A 26,214-nucleotide genomic window follows, 5' to 3' on the forward strand; every position below is an offset into this window, starting at 1 on the left:
ATTTCTTAATATAAATATAAAAGCCTAAAAATTTTCTTATACTTTTTTCAAATATATGAATCAGAGACTAAATAATTATTGATTTTTAGTTTGGTTTAGACCTTCTGTATTACTAATTAGCTATCCCAATAAATAACCAGGTTAAAATTATACTCTGCATTTCTGGTTGAATGGACCTCTTGCTCTTTTTACTAGTAAATGTAAAAAACTTATTTCACTGATACCCATTTAAATGGTTATTATCAACAACAACAACAAAAATGTGTTGGTGAGAATGTGGTGAAATTAGACCTCTTGTATACTGTTGGTAGGAACTTTTGTACACTGTTGTTAAATGGTGAGGCTACTATGGAAACAGTAGGTGTTCCAGTTTCTCAAAAAATTACAAATAGGATTACCATAGGATTCAGCAGTTCCACTTCCAGATTTATAACAAAAAGAACTAAAAGCAGGGTCTCAGAGATATTTATATACTGTGTTCATAGCAGCATTGCTCACAATAGCCAAAAGGTGGAAGCAGCCCAAGCATACATTGATGGCTGCAGGGTATATACATGAAATTGTCTGGTATATACAAACATCATGTATGGAATACTACTCAGCCTTAAAAAGGAAGAGAACTCTGACATGTACTACAAAATGGATGAAACTTGAAGACAATATGCTAAGTGATTCATCTAGCCAGTCCCAAAATGACAAATACTATATAACTTCACTTATGTGAGATATCCAAAGGAGCTAAAATCACAGGGACAAGACAGAATGGTGGTTGTCAAGGGCTAGGAGGGGGAAATGCAATGTCAACTGTACACACTACTATACTAAACTGTACACTTACAAATAGTTAAGATGGTAAATTTTGTCATGTATTTTATAATTAAAAATGAAAACGTGCATTTCAGAAGAGATTTCTTAGTAAGAGGAATGCATTTGATTTTCATTTAACTACTCTGTTTCTCCTGCTAGAATTCAGAGGTTATTTCACAGAAAAATCACAAAGATTATTTCTCTCTTTTTATAGTATTTTCTCCCTAACATTTATATTTGCTGACAATTCCCATTTTAATTTCTACCTTTTTTAAGGCACATTAAAAAGAAATGAATTATAGACACCGCCAACAGTGAAAGAAAACAATGGAATCAGCACTGGGATCAGTGGAGTAAGAAGAAGCTCCAGGGTCAGACAAACCTAGGTTCTATTAGCAGCTCAGCCACTCATTAATTATATGGTCTTGGACAAATTGTTTAAGTTCTCTAAACCTCGGTTTCCACATCTGTGAAATAGAGAGGTTTATGGTGCTATTAGAGATAACAAATAAAGTCAGTCTGCCTCTTAATGAGTATCAAGTAAATGATAGTTACCTTCCTTTCCTCCCCTGAGAAAATAACAATATTATAAATAAGTAAATTATAACAAACATGACTTTATTATTTTGCTATTACACTTACATTTTCAAGGGTTTATGAAGAACAAATGCCCCACTTCAAATATATATAGTTTATAGATTAAAGAAATATAAGTAAAATTTGTAGTACAGTTTTATTTTTACCTCTGTAGGTAATAACATAACAACATGTTCCATCCACTTTTTCTGTTGGAATTGCACTGTGTATATCTGCATCTAATGCCTTTTGACTTACAGTTTCAGTTGCCAAAACTTTAAATGGCTGAAAAAAAGAGAGAGAATTGGTTTAAGATACACAGCTTCTGTGGCTGCACACACATTCACCCAGAATGGTCTTGATTTTAGTAGTTCTATGAGTCATCTCCTGTTTATCCTTTAAGACAATTCAAAATTATTTCTGTGAAGTTCTCACCCATCACCCCCTCCCTTCTAAACTATCACCTCAGTACCTATTTTCCCACACAGATTTGTAACTATTCACATGTTTCTTTATCCACCACAAGGAGCTTGACACCAGAAACCATGTCCTTACCTAGCACAGCTGTTCACTGTCTCTGGGGGGAAGATATGTTCCCAGCCTGGGGCAAATTACCTTTGAAGCCGAAATCAGTCAAAGGGAGAAATATAGTGGGAGAAACCCATTTATTTCTTACAAGCAGCCATCCACTTTTGCTTGCCCGTCTCTCACAACTGGCAGCAAGAAAAGGACCCCACCCAACCTTTCTGGTCCAGATATGCCCTCACTCCCCCTTGTAATCACCTATTGAAATGGAGATGAACTACTTCCCTCCCCCCTTTGGAAACACCTATTAATATGGAGATGCACTAAAGCCAGGCAAGAGATTCTGGAAATATTGCCATTTTACACACAGACAGATTAACAGGAGAAAATCAAATTTAATTACATTCATAAAGAGAATCTACAGACATGAGATTCTAAAGGCAGTGAGGCAAAATGAGGTGTATTTGTCATCCTGAGCTAAGGACTAGAGGAGGTGGGGGTCTGAGACATCAAAGGGAAAAGGAGGCAATTCATGGAAATATGAAAGAGTAAATGTGTAGTAAACAAGTGTTTCTGGGCCACACAGAAACACTGGGACCCAGGGTTTTTAGTGAATATGAGACAGGGACTGTGGGTTTAGCAGAGTAGGGTGACAGTCTCCGGAGAGAAAGCAGAGCAAGATAATTACAGTCAGAACAATGTAACAATGTGCAAAGAAGTCCTTATGGAATTTCTTTGTTAAGCATTATGCAAAGTCACACTCATTCTCTTGGGTAAAGATACCATACTACGTATATAGACGTCTTCAGTGAAATCAGTTAAACCTCAAAAGGCCAGGAGCAACTTGGCCTGGAATGTTTGAGTGTTCTGAAAATAAAGAACAGCATCTCAGCCTAACGCATGACTTCACTATATCAATTAGATCATGACAATGTAAAATTTACCTTAGCCTGCTAAAAGGCCCAGTTTATTTTAATTGTACCTATGTGCTGTTTTCCCTTCTCTAATCCTAATCAAGTAATCTGCAACATAGGCAAAAGACAAATTTGGTAAGCAATCCCAACTGTAAACAGCTCTAGCAAACAGACAACAACCCAGAACACCTTGGGGGCAGGGCAGATGGTACAAGTCTGTACCCCTAACCCTTCATCCAGATTCCTGAAAATCCTCAACCAACTATAAATCCCCTAGACAATGAGCCAACCAGACTCTCTTGTCCCCTCCCAGCGTGAGCCAGGAGTTCTGCCCTCTCAGTTTACCTCTAAATAAAAGCCTCTACCTTGCTCTCCTACCCTGAGTGTTTGCGGAGCTCATTCTTCAGCTCTACAAACAAGAACCCCGGCATATTCTACCACTCCTAGTTCATATTATAATGTAATTATTTATGATAAAATAATTGTCTACCACTCCTAGTTCACATTATAATGTAATTATTTATGATAAAACAGATCTTCCATGTAAATCCTTTTTATGCTGTTGCTGTGGCAAGAGGGAGGTCAAAGTATCTTTCTGAGTCTTTTGGGCTGTGACTGTTTTCAGCTCTCTGTAACCTGTAATCTGCACGCTGAAGTGGCACCTCTTGGGATAGCGTGCCCTTGCCCCTCCACAGGAAGTGCTCTTCTCCCAGTATCTTCAGGGCTGACTCCTTCACGTTTTCAAGGCCTTGCACAGATATCACTCTTAAATGAGGTCTATCCCACACACCCTATTTGATATGTAGTCAACTTTCCTACTTCCTCCCTACATAATTTTCCTGGCTTTGCTCTACTTTCTTTTTGCCATATCCCTTATAATTTTCTCAAATATAATTAACTTGTTTACTACATTTATTGTTGTCTGACTCCTCCCTATAGAATGAAAGTTCCATAAGAGCAGGAGTCTTTATTTTGTTCCTTGATGAATCCCAAGCACCTAACATAGGAACATATATGACCTTTCACACACTGGCTAATTCCACCCTAACAAGTCCTCAACACTATGCATTTGTGTTAAGCAGACAGCTGTTTTCCCTCTGCCCAGATACCTTTCTGTGCTGCAGGAAAGAGGATTTAATTTCCCGACTAGGAAACTACCATGCCCAGCTGAATTATGTATTGAACTACTTTATCATCTATTCATTTTGGAAATAGTTGAATACCTCAGAAAGTATAATTTGATCTTTTGTAGACCTAATATTTCCTACAATATTTCCAGGAACACTGATCCACCAAGGTTCCTATTAGTTAAAACTGGGACTATAAATCTCACCTTTAATAAAGATTATATTATAAAGCTGTACCTTTATTAAAATCCACCTTTTCATGTTTCAGTAAGTACATATAAGTTGATAATTTCAGGGTGGGATTATGACAAAACTTTTTGGTAACAAAATATAATTCAGTATCAATTCACATTGTGCAGTTTATGTGTAACTTTGTCTCAGGTTAAAGTAAGATAAAATTGACATATTTGAAATGTGCAAACTGTGACAGTTTGAAGACAATTTCTAGGGCTTCTGCTCGAAGAATTGAGACACATCAGGTGATCCATATTAAGTGGGTGAGTTGGAGCACAGCAATGCTAAGTCACCCACTGTGATCTTCAAGAATAAGGCACTTGCAGAAAGCCACTTTTCAATAGTTGATTTGCCGTTGTATGTCACCTTTAAGCACTAAGTGTAATTATCAAGTTTTGCACCTTTTGTCTGACAATATAAAACTGCCAATTAGTCTTTTTTGCAATTTATATTTTAACCTGCTAACAAATTAAGAAAAATTTTGGACACTTTTGAAAGAGACTTTATTTAAATATTCCCAAATGGACATTTTAAAAAGAGGTGTAATCTCTATGGCTGTCATTCCAAGTTTAAAAGCAAATAACTGCTAAACCAAATGACAGTGCTAAGAAAACAAAATTCAGCTGATACTTGCTCTAATTATAAGAATTTGCTAGGCATTTCTGAGTATGTTTCATGTTTTCTTTGCAAGCTAGGTAATACTTGCTCTTGTTCCTTTGAGATACATTAGAGTGGGCTCCGACAAACTTCCTTTTAAGAAACTCCCTACGTTTTGCTAAGAAACCATTTGTTCAAAACACGGTAGCTCAAACATTGAAGCAATTGCTCATCTCCTTGGTTAAGAGCCATGTTATTTTTCTATAATGAGTATGGACGGGGATAATTTGGTTCTCATTCATCCTAAGGCAGTGTCTTAAAGATGCCTTAAACAACTGACTATTTGGCCACTTTAAATGAACACTTTAGATTAGCTCACTTTAAAAACATCTCTCCTAAATGAATATGTGTACATGACCTTTTTATTCTAAGTCTTGAAAAGCCATCATCTAATTATTGTTTTTTGAATAGTTTAATGGACACTGTCTCTTCTCATCCATGGTCCAAAGTACTTCTAAAACTGCAAAACAATTAAGGCAGGTACTCAAATATTAATTCGCTAGGCCTAACATTTGTTAGCTCTGTCTGAGACCTCCACAACTTTGCTCCTGAGGAATGTATAAACTGAAATTTTATTATGATTTTTTAAAAATGAAGTAGGACTTTTCTGATAATATTCCTTTCTCTTAAAAAAAAAAAAAGCAGTTTCTGTGTGGTGATCTCCAATAAGTTCTTCACAATGATATAAAGGGCATATCAAAGTGTGGGCAAAGGGTTTGTTTGTGTTTATACAGAGGATCAAAGCCTAATTTGGCTACCCAGAAAAGGAATTAAGATACGATATGAAGAAGAACTTCCAACATCAACATTCTCTGGAAGAGTCATTCCAGAAGATGATCATCAAAAAACTTCAACAAAGATCCTGGCGCTGTTGCAGTTGTAGCTGCATTCATCCCTCCGGTTCCTGGACTTGCCATTGGAATGAAGAAGGAGATATCTAAGCTGGCCTGTGCATACAGTAAAACAACAAAATTGACTGGATCTATACTGTCAGAACTCAACCAAGAATTAGGAGAAGTGCAAGTTGCAGCGCTCCAAAATCTTGCGACTACAGACTATCTACTGTTAAAAGAACATATGGGATGTGAACAGTTCCGAGGAATGTGTTGTTTTAATTTGTCTGATTTTTCTCAAACTATTCAAATTCAGTTAGACAATATCCATCATATCATTGATAAGTTTTCACAAATGCCTAGGGTGCCTAACTGGTTTTCTTGGTTTCACTGGAGATGGCTGGTAATTGTAGGTCTGCTTTGGTTATGTAGCTGTACTCCTATTATGTTAATGTGTGTGTGCAATTTAATTAGTAGTTTAAAACCTATACATGCTTATGTTACTCTACAAGAAGATGGCAAAGAAATAATCAATCTTCCCATGTTTTCTTCTGTCTGCTACTTCTAGCTTTTCTTCTTCCTTCCTAATTACAACCCTTAAGTAGAATTCATGCCTCATAATGAAATTACCGAGTATCATAATTCTTCCAAGTGGTAAAGACACCTCAAGATAAATGCTGGGCATAGAAGCCACAGGGCATAAATCTGCAAAGAAGTAAAAAGCTAACCTTTTCAAACAACATTGCTTCTCTCTCACTTACCAACTTTACATTTCCCTGTATGGCCCCGGAAGATGACTGGATAGCCAGAGACGGGTAAGATTCCTCAAGGGAGGAACAACCTAAGACAGACACAGTCACAGGGGGGCTATCAGGTGAGAAATTGGGGATCAACAGAGGTGAGGCTTAGAACCCCACCCCCCCTGTTTTGAGAGAAATCTTCTGCATCCGTGGATGTTTTGTTGCCCTTGTCTAGCTTGGATTAATACTTAGTCCATAGGCACACACCTGATCATCTACATTTGCCCTCTTACAGCACTAAACTATGTTTTCTACCTTTATCTTGCATCTACCTACCACTTCAGCATTTTATTAATAATAATAATAATAATAATAATAAGGGAGAAATGTGGGATTCACATATTAATCAAGTATAAATATCAAAGGAATATTCATATTTGACCTGATTGTTTATAGTTCATAATGCGTGATCAAAACTGAAAGTTTCTGTGATATGATTGCCCTTGCACTGTTCACCATGTAAAAACTTATTCACTATTTAAGAACTTGTTCACCATGTAAGAACTTGTTCATTATGCTTCAGAAGATTGGAGACTGTTGAGAAATAGGCTTGGGGTTGATTAATGATTGTGCATTGAGTCCCCTATACAGAATTTTATTGTTGTTAACAACCACTTGATCAATAAATATGAGAGATGCCCTCTCAAAAAAAATATATATATACATATATATATATAAATAAATAAAATAAATAGCAGGTAGAGAATACCTTCAAAAAAAAATGAAGTAGGGCTGTGAGAAATGAGAAAATCTCATATTCAGTGTTTTCAAATAATCTCTTACATTAAGTGTTTTCTGTGTGAAAGGACTATGCTGGACACTTACCATGCCTAATTTAATTTAAATCATCACAGAAAACTGTAAAATAGATACACTTAAAACCCCACAATATAGAAGAAAACATAGGCAAAAATCTCTTGAATATAAACATAAGCAACTTTTTCCTGAACGCATATCCTCAGGCAAGGGAAACAAAATAAAAAATGAACAAATGGGACTACATGATGCTAAAAAGCTTCTGTACAGCAAAGGACACCAGCAGCAGAACAAAAAGGCATCCTACAGTATGGGAGAATATATCTGTAAATGACATATCCGACAAGGGGTTAACATCCAAAATATATAAAGAACTCACACTCCTCAACAGCCCAAAAGCAAATAACCCGATCAAAAAATGGGTGGAGGATATGAACAGACACTTCTCCAAAGAAGAAATTCAGATGGACAACAGGTTCATGAAAAGATGCTCCACATCACTAATTATCAGAGAAATGCAAATTAAAACCACAATGCGATTATCACCTCACACCAGTTAGGAACATTAAATGCTGGTGAGTATGCAGAGAAAGGGGAACCCTCCTACACTGCTGGTGGTAATGTAAACTAGTTCAACCACTGTGGGAATCAATATAGAGGTTCCTCAACAAACTAAAAACAGAAACACAACCTCTAAGATTCAAAAAGACATATGCACCCCTATGTTTATTGCAGCACTATTTACAATAGCCAAGATATAGAAGCAACCTACGTGTCCGTCAGTAGAAGAATGGATCAATAAGATGTGGTACATACACACAATGGAATACTTTTCAGCCATAAGAAAGAAACAAATCCTACCATTTGCAACAACATGGATGGAGCTAGAGGGTATTACGCTCAGTGAAATAAGTCAGGCAGAGAAAGACAAGTACCAAATGATTTCCCTCATTTGTGGAGTATAATAATGAAGCAAAACTGAAGGAACAAAACAGCAGCAGACTCACAGACTCCAAGAAGGGACTAGCAGTTACCAAAGGGGAGGGATGGGGGAGGGTGGGTTGGAAGAGAGGGAGAAGGGGATTGTGGGGTATCATAATTAGTGCATATGGTGTGTGTGGGGTCATGGGGAAGACAGTGTAACAGAGAGAGACAAGTAGGGACTCTGTGGCATCTTACTACACTGATGGACAGTGACTGCAATGGGGCATGGGGAGACTCGATAATAAGTGTGAATATAATAACCACACTGTTTTACTTGTGAAACCTTCATAGAGTGTATATCAATTATACCTTAATAAAAAGAAAACCCACAATAAATGAGGAAGCAGAGGCCTAGAGAAACTAAATATTTTAGGCAGGATAGCACATCTCATTAAGTGGCTGCACATGCATTCAAACACAGTTCTGTCTGACTCTAAAACTGTCTCTCAAAAACACAGATATTGCATTTCAAGAGTACTCCAGTCCTTCTGGTCATTTGAATGGGTCTGCCCACGAGACCTTCTAACTTGGCTTCCTCCGAGGGAATTTTATTCCACACTGCCCTATATTTTTCTTTTGGACCTACTAAGGTCCTTTACATTTCATAGAAGACTCTCTTTTTCCTTTTAGCTTCCAGTAAACAATAGACAACTTATCGCACTTCTGAGTTAAGTGTATTCCCAAACAAAGTTTTCTCTTTCTTTCTCTTTATTTTCTCCATTTATTTCTGGCCATACATCAGTGGAACTTGTTCCCTTAATCATCTGAAGCCCAGAGGCCCCAGTACTCCATCTGGTGTTCACCCAATCCAGAGGTCCTCAATTCTGCCTCCCAATTAGAATCACCTAAGGAGCTTAAAAACACAACAATAACTAACAATAACAAAGAAATAAAATTAAAAAACCCAAAACAGCTCCTGATCACCACCAAGGCCACCAGTTACATTGATGAATGCTGGAGCTCAGACATCAGTGTACTTTTTCTCCTCCAACTTTTCATTTCAAAAAAATTTTAACCTACAGAAAAGTTACAAGAATAGTTCAATGACCACCTATCCACATCCTCATCAACAGATTTGCCAATAAACATTTTGTCATTTGCTTTCTTTTTCCTTTATTGTACACATATATGTTCATATAATGTACAAATTCATATATATGCATATACCATTTTTTCTTGAACTATTTGTCAGTTAAAAATATCCTGACACTTCATCCCTAAATGCAGCTCCAAAACTACACTACACATATGACCCTCATATACAGGAAAGTTAACAATGATACAATACTAATGTCTAAGATCCAGTCTATGCTCAAATTTCCCTAGTTGTCAATCATGATCATTATAGCAGTACTTCTCCAAATTTAATATTCACAGGGATCACCTGGAGATCTAGTGAAATTGCAGTCTGATTTAGCATGTCAAGGCTGGGGCCTGAGATACTGAATTTCTATCAAGCTATCAAGTTTCCAGGATCATGTGTTGCACAGTGTAGCCTTATAGTTGTTTGTTGTGTTTTGTTTGCCAATCCAGGATTCAATTAGGTATCATTTGCTGCAGTTAGTTGTCATCTCTCTTTAATATCTATAGTTCCCTGTATTTTTTTTCCTTCCATGTCATTGATGTTTTAAAGTGTTCAGGACAGTTACTTTGCAGAATCTACCTTCAGTGGGAATTTTTTGCTTGTTTACTCCCAGTTAAATTAGTTTGTCAATAAAACTACAAAGAAGATGAAATCAGTATATTTAAAAATCTATGCATGTTTCTCATGTCCTAGACGAACCATGACACATGCGTGCTCTTAACAAATTAATGATAATTGATTGAAAAGAATTGAAAACTCTCCTCTACAAATTATACAAAAATAAGCACTTTTTACACTTTCAAGCAATGGAAAGGATAGTGCCCAAATCCCAGAGAGTATGATTAAAAACAACTAACTTAGTTAAAAATAATTGAATTGTTCATGCAAAAGATTCTGATAACTTATATGTTTTACCTCTGCATTTATGGTCTAGCTATGGAAGGGATTTATAGCAAGAAACATTGCATTTGACAGCATACAAGACATCTATCTGAAAATAATTTGTTTTGAAATTTGACAAAGCAGACAGCAGTTTTTCATTTTTGAAACGTCTGGGCATGACACAGTGGTCTATCATATGTACTAAACAAGACTGTCTTGGTTATAAGCAGTGGTGCCCTGTTAAATGTTTAAAACTGGCTCTCCTACCCATGTCCACTCTACCAAAAACAAACAGAAAAAAGGCTGCATTTGTAAGTTTCCACGGAGGAAATACTTTGCCATAGACGATTTCGCTACAAATTTAACATCAATTGGTTTACAAAATGCCTGAAAATTTAGCAATCTGTTCCCATATATTGGTCTGACCCCACCCCAGCATACCACTGATCTTAAGAGAAAGCCAATCTGATTTAAGGGAAAACTGGAAGTTATTGGCTCATGTAACTGAAGAGATTAGGGACAGAGCTGATGTCAGACCAGGCTGGATCCAGGGTTTCCTTTGCCATTGCTTGGCTCCAGGCTAGACAACATTCTTCATGCACTAAGGTTGCCCCAGAAGCCTCTGATGTAGGTCCTAGAGGCAGGATAAGTAAAGATGGAGAACTAACTCTGTGTCAGACTGGGGTTAAAAATCTCAGTTTGCCACATACTTGTCACTGTAACCTTGGGAAACTTAATGTCTGTGGCCCAGATTCTTCATCTGCATAATAGGCAGTGAAAATATCTGTCATGGGATTGTTTTAGGTATTTAAGAATTGATATCCAACATTAATAGTTTAGAAGAGTACCTGGCAGAGAGTAAGCACTTGTATTTTCATCATTATCATCATCATTCTAAGTAAACTTCAGAAGAAATAAATCTGTTTCCATTTAAAGCCTTAACTTTGAACCTCATCTAGTGAGGCAGGGAAACATGTTCATCCCTAACAACTGTTTAGGTCATGGGAATGGCTAGTCTTGGGGCTAAGACGTCAGCCTCACTCAAATAGCTTGAAGATGGGAAAAAGGTGATTCTCTAAAGGAAAGCTTATGTCCTTTACCTAAAATAAGGGAAGGGATAACATTGTGGCAAGCAAAAATAATCATGTTTACTTCATAATATAAAAAAATACCTTTTTCGAAGAAAACAAATCCTACCATTTGCAACAACATGGATGGAGCTAGAGGGTATTAGGCTCAGTGAAATCAACCAGGCGGAGAAAGACAAGTACCAAATGATTTCACTCATATGTGGAGTATAAGAACAAAGAAAAAACTAAAGGAACAAAACAGCAGCAGACTCACAGAACACAAGAATGAACTAACAGTTACCAAAGGGAAAGGGACTGGGGAAGATGGGTGGGAAGGGAGGGAGAAGGGGAAAAAAAAGTGGGGACGGCATTACTGTTAGCAGAAATAATGTAGAGGGGGCATGGGGAGGGCTGTACAACACAGAGAAGACAAGTAGTGATTCTATAGCATCTTATTACACTAATGGACAGTGACTGTAATGGGGATTGTGGGGGGACTTGATGATAGGGGGAGTCTAGTAAACATAATGTTCCTCATGTAACTGTAGATTAATGATACCAAAAGAAAAAAAATACCTTTTTCATAAAGTTAGATGTGATATATCTGAACACACTGCAGTTGATGACAGCATCATGAAGCTACACTTTGGGTAGAAAAATAAAGGTGACCAAAGCTATCCATTTCTGTAAAATTCATGGGAAGTACATTACCGTTGTTCCTTAAAATGCAAACCCTTCAGTCTCTGGGCTGTTAAGGGAAAGTTACTGCAGATCAACAAAGGCATAACGATAAGTACCGAAGTTCTCAGCACACCATCGTTTGAACCATTACAGAGGTAAACTTAACCACTATTTGAATGAAGGTTTTTTTGGCATTACTTTATTACCAAGTAATTCACCTGAATTTCTTATTCCATATTTCTAACTGTGTAGTTTCTGGTCATTAAATGTGCTATCTTTCCTATACTATCAATTTTTCCTTCTGATATGTACTGAATCATAAAGTATAATAAGCAGTGGTCTTTATTTTTAATGAACTATTCCATAAAATATTTTTCACTAACTAAACTCATCATAAATTTAAATAGTTGTAAAGGATGTACTTGACCTTTTTTCATTACTGAAATTTAACAATAAAAATTTCATTCCAATGACATTTGAATTGCCATAGTGGTTTGATACTCATCATCTATGTAAATAAATATAAGAAAAATAATCTCAATAAAAATTCAAACAGGTCCTAAAATTTGTATGGAAATGCAGAACCAAGAATAGTCAAGACTGCTTCAAAAACAATAAAATGATAGGACTTGTTCAATAAGATATGAAAGCCTAAAAAGTGATAGGCTTTAGGACAATGACTAAACAAATTGACAGGTGGAACACAATGAAAAGCTGAAAAATATCCTTGCAGAGATGAATACTTGATTTGTAACAGGTAGCATAGTTGAGCAACGAGTAAAGGATGGCCTTTTCAGTTAAGGAGGGAAAAATGGACTACTCTTATACTGTATCTAAAAACCAATTCTAGGTATATTAAGCCTAATTTTTAAAGGTTTCAGAAGGTAATAAGGACATAAAAAATTATTAAAGAAAGAATGAGTAAATTTGGATATATTAAAATAAATATTTCCATTCACCAAACACCATTAACAGGATAAAAAGATAAGCCACAGAATGAAAAGTTATTTTCTTATGTGGTGATATGATCCTAATAAAAGATTTACACTCAATATTTGAAGAAAAATAAATAAAATAAAAAAAAACAGAGAACCTACCAATTAAAAGCAATTAAATCAAATTGGTAATCAAAAACTACCTAAGAACAAAATTCCAGAACCAGATGGCTTCACAGCTGAATTTTATCAAACCCTTCTTAAAGTATTCCAAAAAGTAGAAGAGGAGGGAATACTTCTAAACTCATTCTATGAGGCCAACATCACTCTAATACCAAAACCAGGCAAAGATACCACAAAAAAATGAAATTTCAGACCAATATCCCTGAAGAACATAGATGCAAAAATCCTCAACAAAACATTAGCAAACTGAATTAAAAAATACATCAAAAAGATCATCCATCATGACCAAGTGAGATTTATTCCAGGGATGCAAGGATGGTACAATATTCAAAAATCAATCAGTATCATACATCACATAAAAAAAAAGTCAAAAATCACATATCATGTCAAAAGATGGTGAAAAATCATTTAAAAAATTCAATTATTGATTCATGATAACTTAACAAAATAGATATGGGGGTACATACCTCAACATGATAAAGGCCATATACAACAAACCCACAGCCAGCATATTTAATGGCTAAAAGCTTTAACCTTTTCCTCTAAGATTGGGAACAAAACAAGGGTGCCCACTCTCATCACTTTTATTCAACATACTACTGGAGGTCCTAGCCACAGCAATCAGACGACACAAAGAGATCAAAGGCATTCAGTTTGGTAAGGAAGAAGTTAAACTGTCACTATTTGCAGACAACATGATATTGTACATAGAAAACTCTAAAGAATCCACCAAAAACCTATTAGAACTAGTAACTGAATTCAGCAAAGTTGCAGGATACAAAATCAATATGCAGAAATCTGTTGCATTCCTATGTACTAACGATGAACTAGCAGAAAGAAAAATCAGGAAAATAACTCCATTTATAATTGCATCAAAAAGAATAAAATACCTAGGAATAAACCTAACCAAGGAGATGAAAGACTTATTATATCCTGAAAACAAGACACTCATGAGAGAAATTAAAGAAGACAACATTAAATGGAAATGCAGCCCATACTTATGGATAGGAAGAATTAATATTGTCCCATTCTGCCTAAAGCAATGTACAGATTCAATGTAATACCCTATCAAAAAACCAATAGCATTCTTCAATGAACTAGGACAAATAGTTCTAAAATTCATATGGAACCACAAAAGGCCCTGAAGAGCCAAAGCAATCCTGAGAAGGAAGAATAAAGCTGGGGGGATATGCTCCCGAACTTCAAGCTCTACTACAAAGCCACAGTAATCAAGACAATTTGGTACTGGCACAAGAACAGACCCATAGATCAATGGAACAGAATAGAGAGCCCAGATATAAACCCACACTTATGATCCATTAATATATGATAAAAGAGCCATAGATATACAATGGGGAAATGACAGCCTCTTTAACAAATGGCATTGGCAAAACTGGACAGCTACATGTTAAGAGAATGAAACTGGATTATTGACTAACTCTATACACAAAAGTAAACTCTAAATGGATCAAAAACCTGAATTAAGTCATGAAACCATAAAACTCATAGAAGAAAACATAGGCAAAAGTCTCTTGAATATAAACATGGCAGCTTTTTCCTGAACAATTCTCCTCAGGCAAGGGAAACAAAAGCAAAAATGAACAAATGGGATTACGTCAAACTAAAATGCTTCTATACAGCAAAGGACACCATCAGCAGAACAAAAAGGCTTCTACAATATGGGAGAATATATTCGTAAATGATTTATCCCATAAGGGGTTAACATCCAAAATATATAAAGAACTCAAGTGCCTCAACAACCAAGAAACAAATAACCCCATTAAAAAAATGGGCAGAGAAGATGAACAGACACTTCTCCAAAGAAGAAATTCAGATGGCCAACAGGCATATGAAAAGATGTTCCACATTGCTAATTATCAGGGAAATGCAAGTTAAAACCACAATGAGATATTGCCTGACACCAGTTAGGATGGCCAACATCCAACAGACAAGAAACAACAAATTCTGATTAGGATGTGGAGAAACGGGAACCCTCCTACACTGTTGGTATGAATGTAAATTGGTTCCACTGTTGTGGAAATCAATATGGAGGTTCCTCAAAGAACTAAAAATAGAAATACCATTTAACCCAGTAATTCCACTCCTCAGAATTTACCCAAAGAAAACAAGTTCCCTGATCTGAAAAGACATATGCACCCCTATGTTTATTGCTGCACTATTTGCAATAGCCAAGATATGGAAGCAACCTAAGTGTCCATCAGTAGATGAATGGATAAAGAAGAGGTGGTACATATACACCATGGAATACTATTCAGCCATAAGAAAGAAACAAATCCTACCATTTGCAACAATATGGATGGAGCTGGAGGATATTATGCTCAGTGAAATAAGCCATGTAGAGAAAGACAAATACCAAATAACTGCAAAGCAAAACAAAAGGAACAAAATTGCAGTAGACTCACAGACACTGAGAAGGGCCTAGTCATTACCAAAGGGAAAGGGTTAGGGAGAGCATGTGGGGAGGGAGAAGGGGATTAAAGGGCACAATGATTCACAGAAAACCTGATGGAACAGGTTTGTGTTGGCACTATTGACATTTGGGGCTGGATATTTCTTTGTTGTGCATATTGCAGGATGTTTAGAAGGATCTTTGGCCTCCACCTACAAGATGCCATTAGCATCTTCCCAGACAAAACTACATTTAGCCATTGCCAAATATGTCCTACTGTGGCAGTGGCAAAAACATCTCTGAGAACCACTGTGATAGACGTAATATAAAGACAATTACATTTAAAAATGGGCAAGACTTGTACTGTTCACCATGTAAGAATTTATTCACTATGTAAGAATTTGTTCACCATGTAAGAATTTGTTCGTTATGCTTCAGAAGATTGGAGACTGACGAGAATTAGACTTGAGATGGATTAATGATTGTACATTGAGCATTGACCCTCCTATACTGAATTTTATTGTTAACAACCATTTGATCAATAAATATGAGAGATGCCCTCTCAAAAAAAAATGTAGGAATATATATTATAGAGCTCTATCAGCAATTAATCAATAAAAAGACTGTTGTTATGAAAAAAAAATGGGCAAGAATCTGAATTGACATTTCTCAAATATATATAAATGGCCAGTAAACTCATAAAATGATGCTCATTGTCATTAATATTACATAAATGTAAGTTAAAACCACAATGAGACACCATTTCATATTCCCTGGGATGATTTAATCAAAAGGAGAACAAGTGTTGATAAGGGCGTGGAGAAATTAGAATCTTCATACATTGCAGGTAGGACGGTACAGCTTCTTTGGAAAAGAGCCTGGCAGTTCCTCAAAAGGCTACATAGAGTCACCATATGTCCAAGCTATTCCACTCCTGGGTGTATACCTCTGAGGTGCAAAACATACATTCACACAAAAGCTTGAACACAAATGTTTGTATCTACATTATAGCAGCCCATAAAGTGGAAACAACCTAAGTATTATCCTGTGATGAATGGATAAATTGTGGTATATTTGACTAGAAAATGGGATGAAGTATTATTATAGATGACAGCATGGATAGAGCTTGAAAATACTATGGTAAATGGAAAAAATCATGTACAAAAGACCACATACTGTATGATTCCACTTATATGAAATATCCAGAATAGGCAAATCCATAGAAACTAAGTATATTAGTGCTTGTGTAGGGCTGGGGACATTGGGAAGACATGAAGGGTTTGGGTTTCTATGAATGTACTAAAACTTTTCAACCGAACACTTAAATGAGTGAATTGTACACAAATTGTATCTCAATAAAGCTTTTAAAAAATGTGACTCACATTTATTGCTTCAAATATTTAGTGCAGCTTTTCTTTGCAACTGATGATAATTATTGGAAAACACCGAGAATGGCTAAAAAGGTTTGTTTAAAACCATGTCTTCCTTTCAGAGTTTCCTATTAGTGCTCTCGTGTCATTGATGCATGAGACTTTCCTTCAAGAGTAATATATTCTTTAACAATAGTTCAGAAATAGAAGCAAATTTTTCAACAAAAATTCTTAACTATGACAGTGTATTTGAATTCAGAACATTCCAACATGAATACCACTATTTCTAATACCATGTGAATTCATTTTCTGTCACTGCTGTAATAAATTATCACTAACCAAGTGGATTCAACACCTCAAGTTTATTGTCTTGTAGTTCTATAGCTTAGAAATTCAGTGCAGATTTGTCTGGATTAAAATTAAGGGCTATATTCCTTCTGGAGACTCTGGGAGAGAGTCTGTTTCCTTGCCTTCTCTAGTTTCTAGAGAACGTCTGTGTTCTTGGTTCACGCCCCCTTCCTCTACCTTCGGAGTCAGCAATGAGTAGTAAACTGCCTTCTGACACTGCATCACTCTGACCTAGCTTCAATTGTTACATCTCTTTTCCTGGCTTTCTTCCTCTGTTTTTCTTTTCCACTTTTAAGGACCCTTTTGATTGGGCCTACCTGAATTATCCAGGATAACCTGCCAATTTTAAGATAGCTGCACCTTAAATACATCTGCATCCTTAATTTCTCTTTCTCACAGAACCTAGTATAGAGACAGGTTCCAGGGATTAGGACATAGACGTGTTTGGGGGCCACTGTTCTGCCTACCATATCATGATTTTCTACGGGTAGAAATGTCATATAAATCAAGATACTGGAGAAAGCCCTACAGGTTCATGGAAGTTTGATTAAGGAGTAAAGGAAGATTTCTTTTTTGGTCAATGTACTTTAGTAAATTTTGGCATGTGTGAAGGGTAGGACTTTTTTTTTGTATATTGGAGGAAAGGCTTTTGTGAACTCAGGTCTGTTCTCAAGCAAACCAATTTTAAAGGAAAAATGTGTGGAAATTGAGAATCTGGAATAGGGTTGATTTATTTCAAATTACTGAGATGGCATATTCACCAAAGGCTTCCTATAACCCAGGACCCTGCTAAGATGATCATTGATTTGGGGCAGTGGTTTCTAAACTTGGCTGATTTCATAATTACTTAAAACATTTAAGAAAATAGTATCAGACTTTCCAGGCTTTAATGTAGACCTGCTGAATCAGTAGTTCAGAAGCAGAGACCTGAAAGATGTTTTGAATAATTTCTTTAGTTGGTTCTGATAATTAGCCAGATTTGTTAACTACTGGTTTAGAAAACAATGGGAGCTGAGTTAGCAATAATAGAAGACACAACTGTTCTCTAGCTTTTCCTGTTATTTGCAGGTTGTTTTTGAAGGTTGTTGTCGCGCGCCCCGTCCTCGCCGGCAAGAACAGCACGCAACAACAGCAGGATTCTTCTGCAGAAAGCTTTATTCTTCAGCTCTTTGTGAAACAAATGAGTTGGGCAGGACCCAGAGGGGAAGGAGAGGCTTGCTTATAATAGTTCTCATGCTCTACCTGGTTGGTGCGGCTCCATATGCCTTATTAGCATAACCATTTGGTGGGTCTCATTGGTCCTTATGCCAAGGCGCAATTAGCATGTAGTTTAGTGGTGTGGGATGATTTGTCATTAGGAAGTTCGGGGCCTTCCGGCTGCCCTGCATTGGGCGCTATTTTCTGAGCGCGGCTGCCAACATCTCCCCCTTTTTTGTCTAACAGAAGCTCAAGGCGGAACTTGCCAGCAGAGGCGGAGACAGAGGCCTGACCTCCATCATACTTCCTGATGCCCCCTTTTTGGAGAGGGGTTCTGGGCATCTACCCCTATGCAGTCAGGCATGCCTCTCAGAGGGGTCCAAGACCTCTTGCAGTGCTTTGCCTCGCATCCTCTGGCTGGCGTTGGGACCGCTTGGTACAAAGGGTTTGGACCCTTTTTCTCAACCCTCTTGCACCATGAGTTTCTTAAAGAAAGCTGTGATTAAGCATTGAGGTACTTGGGCCTGGTGCAGTGCCACATGGGCTCAGGGTGCAAGAGCTACCTCAAGCTAAAGCCGAGCTTCCTTCTTAAGCATGTTGAGCCACACTTGGGGAGAGGCGCCAACGTCTATCGCCATTAGGGCTTGAGCAAGGATCACCTTGTCCTGCTTATGTTGGTTGCGGAGTCTGCATAACAACCAGAGTAAGAGCATGAGACCTCCAAGCAGGAACACGCCCATCCCAGCCATGCCCGCCCACTCCTTGACGTGGGAGAGAGCTCTGAGGAACCAGGAAGAGAGTCCTTCCGCTACGGAGATATCTAGACGGGTGGAGTTGATGTGGATAATTTCTCACCGCAGCTCTTCTAGTGTCCCATCGAAGTCTTGGGACCAGTTTCCTGAAAGATACTGGGACAGGTCTCGTGACAGATTAGTGAAAGCATTTAATACTTCTGTTAGTGATCCTGGCTTGTTTGTGGCTCTGTAATATGGCTGCGGCTAGGCCCGCATTGGTGAGTGGCCCTCCTATTTCTCTACAGGCTTTCAACCAGGCATGTATCCCTTTTTGTTTCCAGGGTGTTATCGCCTGTCTGCATTCCTTGGTACATTGTTCAAATACTAATTGCTCCACTAGGGGCATTGCTTGTTCCTGATCTCTAAATATTCTGCCTGCGGCCTCCATCATACGAGCGACAAAGTCAGAAAATGGCTCGCTCAGCCCCTGAATAATTTTTGTCAAATTGCCTGATACTTCTCCTTTGTTGGTGAGGGCTTTCCATGCCTTGGCGGCGCACGTGTTTATTTGTGCGTATACCTGTAAGGGGAAGGCGGTCTGGTTGGCTACCCACTGTCCTTGGCTCGTCAGCATATCATATGACCACGCAGGCTGTCCTTCGGCCGCGTTTGCGCGTGCCTGGGTCATGCTGATATCATGCCACAATGCCTTCCATTCTATGTATTGCCCCATACTAGAAAGGCATGCCTTAGTTACATATTGCCAGTCTGCGGGTGTCATGGCTGTCTCTGTTAATCTCTCAACTTGTGCTATGGTATAGTTAGCACTGACTCCATAAGCCCGAATGGATTCTGCTAACTCCTTAACTTGTTTATGGCTCAGGGGCTGGTGAGAGCGTACGCCATTATCCTCAAATACAGGAAACATCTGTCTAATTGCCTGAAGAGTATCTGGGTGGCAAAAGGAGAGTGCGCCACTCACGTAAGGTGGCGGGGCAACGGGCGTCGGGGGACACCCTACTTTCATTTTTTCCTTGGTCCGCTTTTCAACTTTGCTGGTTCCCTTACTTCTACACTCTGCGGTTTTATTTTCTTCTCCTTCCTCTGCGGACGTTAATTCCTCCTCAGATTCCCTATTGGAGAGTTGGAGGTCCCTCAACTCTTTCCAGGGGTATTTACTATTTTCTCCGAGGCGATCGTCACTCGCTTCTCGGGGCTCTTTCGCTTTTGCCCTAGGCGGGCTTTCTCCCTCACTCTGGGGTTTCTTTACTTTCGTTTTTGTGGCCTTTTTTCGGCCGCGCGCGCTCTCTGTTTCCCGTTCCGTTTCTGACATGCTCTCTTGGATATCTGTCAATGCTCTCTGACCTTCTTTTATTACCTTTTCACATCTCTCATCTTGCAGACAAGCTCTAATCAGTTTCCAGAGGGGCCTGGTGCCTCCCCTCAGGCTACCCTCCTCCTCCTCTCTATCAAGATCTTTCCCCAGTTTGTCCCAGCTCGGGATTGAGAGGGACCCTGAACAAATGAACCAGGGGGCCACACGGTCTATCTCCTTCACAAAAGATCCTAAGACTTTGCTGGAGACCTTCAAGTTTCGCTCTTTGAGAGCTGTCTGCAGCGCCGTGACTAATGACGGTGCATTCCCCATGGTGCCTCCTTATTTACAGAGAACCATCAACCATCATCCTAAAAAGCAGGGGCCTCTCGGAACTTACCCCTCCGGGCTTTCTTCTGACCTGCAGTTCTGAATCCTCTCCAGATGTCTGAAGGGTCCTCCCTGTGCCGGTGATGTTCTGGTTCCCGGGTTTCGGCACCACTTGTCGCGCGCCCCGTCCTCGCCGGCAAGAACAGCACGCAACAACAGCAGGATTCTTCTGCAGAAAGCTTTATTCTTCAGCTCTTTGTGAAACAAATGAGTTGGGCAGGACCCAGAGGGGAAGGAGAGGCTTGCTTATATAGTTCTCATGCTCTACCTGGTTGGTGCGGCTCCATATGCCTTATTAGCATAACCATTTGGTGGGTCTCATTGGTCCTTATGCCAAGGCGCAATTAGCATGTAGTTTAGTGGTGTGGGATGATTTGTCATTAGGAAGTTCGGGGCCTTCCGGCTGCCCTGCATTGGGCGCTATTTTCTGAGCGCGGCTGCCAACAGGTTGTAGAACATTTAAGTATAATCTAGGACTTTGGCCAATCTGCAGTGTAGCTAATAGAAGAATTTTAAAATATCATTCTTCTTACTTTCAAGAAATCATCCCCCAAGCCACAGAAAATGAGAACTATTAGATTATTTTTCCTTTGTTGGACATACATATTCTACCATTATAAGCTATGCCTTATGTAAATTTGTCTTTTTTAATTTGTTGTAATGCAACTAGTTATTTTTATCCCACAGATCTAATGTAAGAATACAGTAATATCACTTTGCATTTATATAAAAAATTTAGTATACTAAATTATGGTTGTAATTACCATCTAAAGCCTACAAACTAGCAAATTGTTGATACTTTTTGTAAGTTTGTTTAATAACCTTTCCAGAAATAAGGAGACACATCTTTTTTTTAACAAGTTATGTAGCTAATCAGGAGAACAATGGTTGATCATTGAACATGTGCATAATATGTATCTTGAAAAGCCTGAAATGTTACATTTTCTTCGTAGGTATTAGACTACAGAAAGAAACTCAGCAAGGAATTCCACCCCGAACCCAGAGTCAGGAACCCCTGAAACCTCAGAGGAATATATCACTACCCATTCACCATCCTTTAGTTATAAAAATTAACTTTGAGGAGGAAGAGGAAGATGATGAACAAAATGGTTAATAAGCCTTTTCTCAGATTTACAATGCGCATTAAAAGACCTCACAATATTTCATGCATTTGTTTAACTGTTAGAGGTTCATGATATATAAGGCACATTTGGGTGTGAAAATGGTTTCAATTTTATAAAGTATATTAAAATCATTATGTTCTAATTTGTTCTATGTCTACACATGCTTATGCTCTTTTGGACTGGAAGGTTTTTGTAGAATAGCTGGGAGACAGATCTCATGTTTAAATATGTACAGTTGTTTATAGGGATACTAATAACCTCTTTTATTTATATGTAACTGAACATTGATAACAGTGATTTATGTATCTTTTATTTATATGTAAATATTGACATATCCTTCTGTCTGATATATGCTTACATCTGTCTCATATTTAATCCTGGAAGTTCTAGATATGCATGGAGTATTTTATAGTTTATAAAGGCTACCATCTGTATTATCCCAAGGAAACCTTGCCAGATTATAAACAGCATTAGAACCCAGGTCTTCTGCAGCCTAGTGCATCCTATTCTTCCCATACTATCACAAAACTGTGGTGCCAGTAGATGCATACAAACAAGAGAAACACGCTGAAAAGTAGATTCTTCCTTCCTGCCCTTGAACACATCCTGTGGGCTCCAGACCACCACAGCCTCTGTGCTCAGTAATACACAGAACTACTCATTCCTTTATGTTACTGCTGTAGCTCCGCATCCCCAAACCCACACCCTCCTCCAAAGAACATGATCTCAGCGTGTGAGTCTATCCCTCCTGCTTCTCATCTCAGATGCATAATGTGTGATTAGGCATTTCATTTCTCTCAACTGATTCTAATACATGAAAAACAGCAATCAGAAACATTTGCCAGTATGCAAATTACTGATTTTAAAGATTAAAAAAAACCCCAGTAATCCATCCATGAAAACAATATTTGGCATTTTTCGTTATGGTTTATAAATTTTCAGATTATTTGGCTTTGGAACAATTTAATTTAAAAATATATCCTATAGATGCATCTAGTTTACGGACAATGACCCCTAAAGAAATTGAAGAACAAAGAGCAATAAAGGAGATATGTTATAAATCTGGTAAGAAATCAAACATTTGTGGATTTTTCTAATATTTGATGTGACAGATATACTAGCCATCACTTTTCTTTTGGGAGATTAGGTGAATACTACAGATTTTGTACTTCTCCAGATATTTCATCATCAAAAAGCCTAACTTCTACAGCAGAAAAAGAATTAGAAAAGCCTTTGGAAAATGCAGTGAATTGCAAGAAGGTAAGGGATGACAAGGCAGTGCTTCAAGGTGATTTGTGAAGGATACTCAGTCCAATAGGCTGTGAATTATTTAGTAAGATGTACACTAGAGTGAAATGACAAGACATCAGAATTGAGAGTGAGAATGAAGTGCTTTTCTCAGATGACCTTAACTTTAACATGAAAAGCTGCTATTAATATAATTATGCTTTCCCAGAGATGCCACAGAATGAGGAGCCTTCATAAACACATGGTGACACTACATTCCATGCAGTAAAATTCTGTAAATAATTTGCTTTTATGATTACATATTTCTTTGGAAGCAATTCTCCCTGTGTAATAGATGTAGAGTTTTCTGGTTTAGAATCCAATCCAGAATAACATGTGGTATTAGAATTTCATTTCTCTTTTATTCTCCTTTTAATAGTTTATTTAATAAGAAAATTATCTAGAGACATATAAGAAATATGGTGAGACTTATTTAATTACCACAGTTCAATTAGCATTTTAGTCGGTAGTAGACACAAATAGTTTTTACTCATTTTATTTTCATGGTATATAAATAAAAACAAAAGAAGTCTCACAATTCATTATGTGAAAAACAAATCAAATAGACTAAATGTATTATGTACAAACTATAGTGTTAGAAGGCTTGAATTTCTAAATTGCCATTTGATAAATTATCCACACATGCAAATAAATTTGCTTGCTGCTTTCCTGATAATTAAAACATTTGCCTAAAATTTATGTATTTATAAATCAACTTTTTTCATCATATCACCATGCAAACAACACTTGTATTAACTTTTAGGATTTTACTATAATCATGAATTCTATCACAAACTTATGTAAGTGTGTAGTAGTTTCCAGGATGATTTTTTCTTTCTTAAAAAACTTCTAGGGGATGGTCTTACAGTTCCAAAAAAATTTAGTCTATGTGAAAAGCAAGGGGAGATGAAAGCATCATTGGATGGAAAACCAAGGACTGACCTTGCTGCTTTTGAAAATGGAGGTAAGTTAATTTATTACTGGCTGATTCTGAATATATCATCATATTAAAAAATGAGTTTGAATTTTCTCTCTCATAACTTAACTTAGTTTCTTCAAAATCGTTTTGACATTTTTATTGCTGGCTTTGAGTAAGCTCCTTGGGGCCAAGAACTGTATATAATCAATTGGTGTAAATGAATCCCTGCAGTAGACTATCTGGTACATGATGTACATGCCATACATATTTGTAGGATAAATGATTTTATGTTTAAACAACTGAATGGATGAATGGGGACATGTATTTAAAATTTAGAGATGACTGGAAGTTAATATGCTGGAACAATGAGTCAAATTTAACAAGGTAAACTCACACAAGGATGAACATAAAGTCTTACATTTTATTTAGTTTCAAGATATTCATGGCGGGTTTTCTTAAAATTGGGAAAGAGCCGACATGATAGAGATGGTGAAGAAAAAAGTATTTTTTGTTGGCCACAGAGTTTCAAATGAGGCAGTAACATCTGTCAGCTACCAAATAGCTAAGGTAAATTCACACTGAATTATTAGTAGTATAGGAAGATAATGAAATGTGGTAAGTCATTTAAAGTACTCAACAGAGTCTCTGACAAATAGAAAAATGCTCCATGAACGGGAACTATTATTATAGCAGTTCCACTGATTTCTGTATAGTGTAGTCCATATTTGGTGTCACTTTTAAAGAAGGCTACTTGAAACATATTTCATGTTAGGAAGGGTAACTTGTATGGTGAAGGATCTGAAAATTTAGTGTATAAGTAATATTTAAAGCAACTACAGATTTTTATTCTGAAAAATAGAAGACCTTTAAGGAAGATAAAAAATGACTTTCCTATTTCTGAAGATATTATATGGAAGATAAATTATATTTACTGTATCTCTAAAGGGTGGAAGAAGTGGAAATAAAGATTGCTATACATTAAAGGAAAATGTGCTGACTATAAATTTTCTTGCAAATTATCTGTATACAAGTGTACATATTGAATATTCATATTCAAATTTGCACATGTATTAATCTAAAGATGTATGATATGAATAGAGATGGGGATGCTATCACTGAGAAGTGTTTGACAAAAGTGGGTAAAAGGGATATTGTAGGGGGTGGATAATCCTGTGTTGAAAGATGGTTTTTTACAACTTACTGCCATCACTGCCACTGACAGTAAGGTGTTGTCCTAGGAGGTGACTGCCATGTCCGACAGAGGATCATAGTGCTTGGAGTAGACAAAAATAAAGCTTTACCTGAAAAGAAAGAAATTACCATGTCAAAACGTTCAGATACTAAAGGTAATTAATCATTCTATAATTTTAATCCATTTGTCATTTGAATAGACAAGTTATTCATAAAGTTAGACTGCTTTAGAAACCAATACAAGAGGCAAGGTAATAAATAAAAATATATTACTACTAAATGCACTATATAGGAGTTAAGAGCCCTAAGGTTCCCTGACTCTGTCCCTAATTGTTTGACAATGGGACTTTTTTTAGCTCATGTCCTTATCTGAAATACTGGACTGTTGGACTCCATATGAGTCTTGCTAGCTCTGCAGTTCTTAGTTCTCTCAAATGGTAATACCAAGTCCTAACTTTGGTTTCTTTTCCAACTTCAAATACTCAGTATGATTGAATTTTCTTAGAAAGCTTTTTTTTTTAATACTGTGAAGAGTATTAATCTCATGACATCCCCATTTATAATTATTACTAGCTTTGGTGTATTATTAATCAAGAGTTCTGATAATAAAATACATCTTCTATAGTTCTATACTGCTCTTACTATGCTTACAAAATCCCAGCTGGTACCTCTCTACTGGGCAGCTTAGTCACAGACTAAAAGTATACCAGTCCTATAATTGGATGGCAGGATGGCTTCACATACTCTCCATTCAAATATTAACCATTTCACCTACTATTTTCTCCACTGTTAAATAAACGTCCTCAAGAATAGATTAAGGCACTTGTGTCCAAATTATTCTTATGGAAAATTACTTGTAAATCTCTCTTCTTCTTTCTCAT

The 26,214-nt window shown here is 37.2% G+C and overlaps 1 protein-coding gene across 4 annotated transcripts in view; it reads right to left on the bottom strand.

The window, feature by feature from the left end:
• The window catches only part of LOC140843613 (RNA ligase 1-like), a 107,642-nt gene that overhangs the window by 39,714 nt on the left and 41,714 nt on the right, over positions 1–26,214 (bottom strand). For 2 of the 4 annotated variants that reach the window (XM_073213527.1, XM_073213528.1), the window contains exon 2: positions 1,551–1,668. In XM_073213527.1, the coding sequence (XP_073069628.1) occupies positions 1,551–1,668 (118 nt within the window). Of the gene's footprint in view, positions 1–1,550; positions 1,669–12,428; positions 25,444–26,214 lie in introns of those variants that run through there. The other 2 variants (XM_073213524.1, XM_073213526.1) reach the window with 1 other exon arrangement.

This window comes from Manis javanica, chromosome 10 (genome assembly GCF_040802235.1).
Source record: "Manis javanica isolate MJ-LG chromosome 10, MJ_LKY, whole genome shotgun sequence".
NCBI lineage: Eukaryota > Metazoa > Chordata > Mammalia > Pholidota > Manidae > Manis > Manis javanica.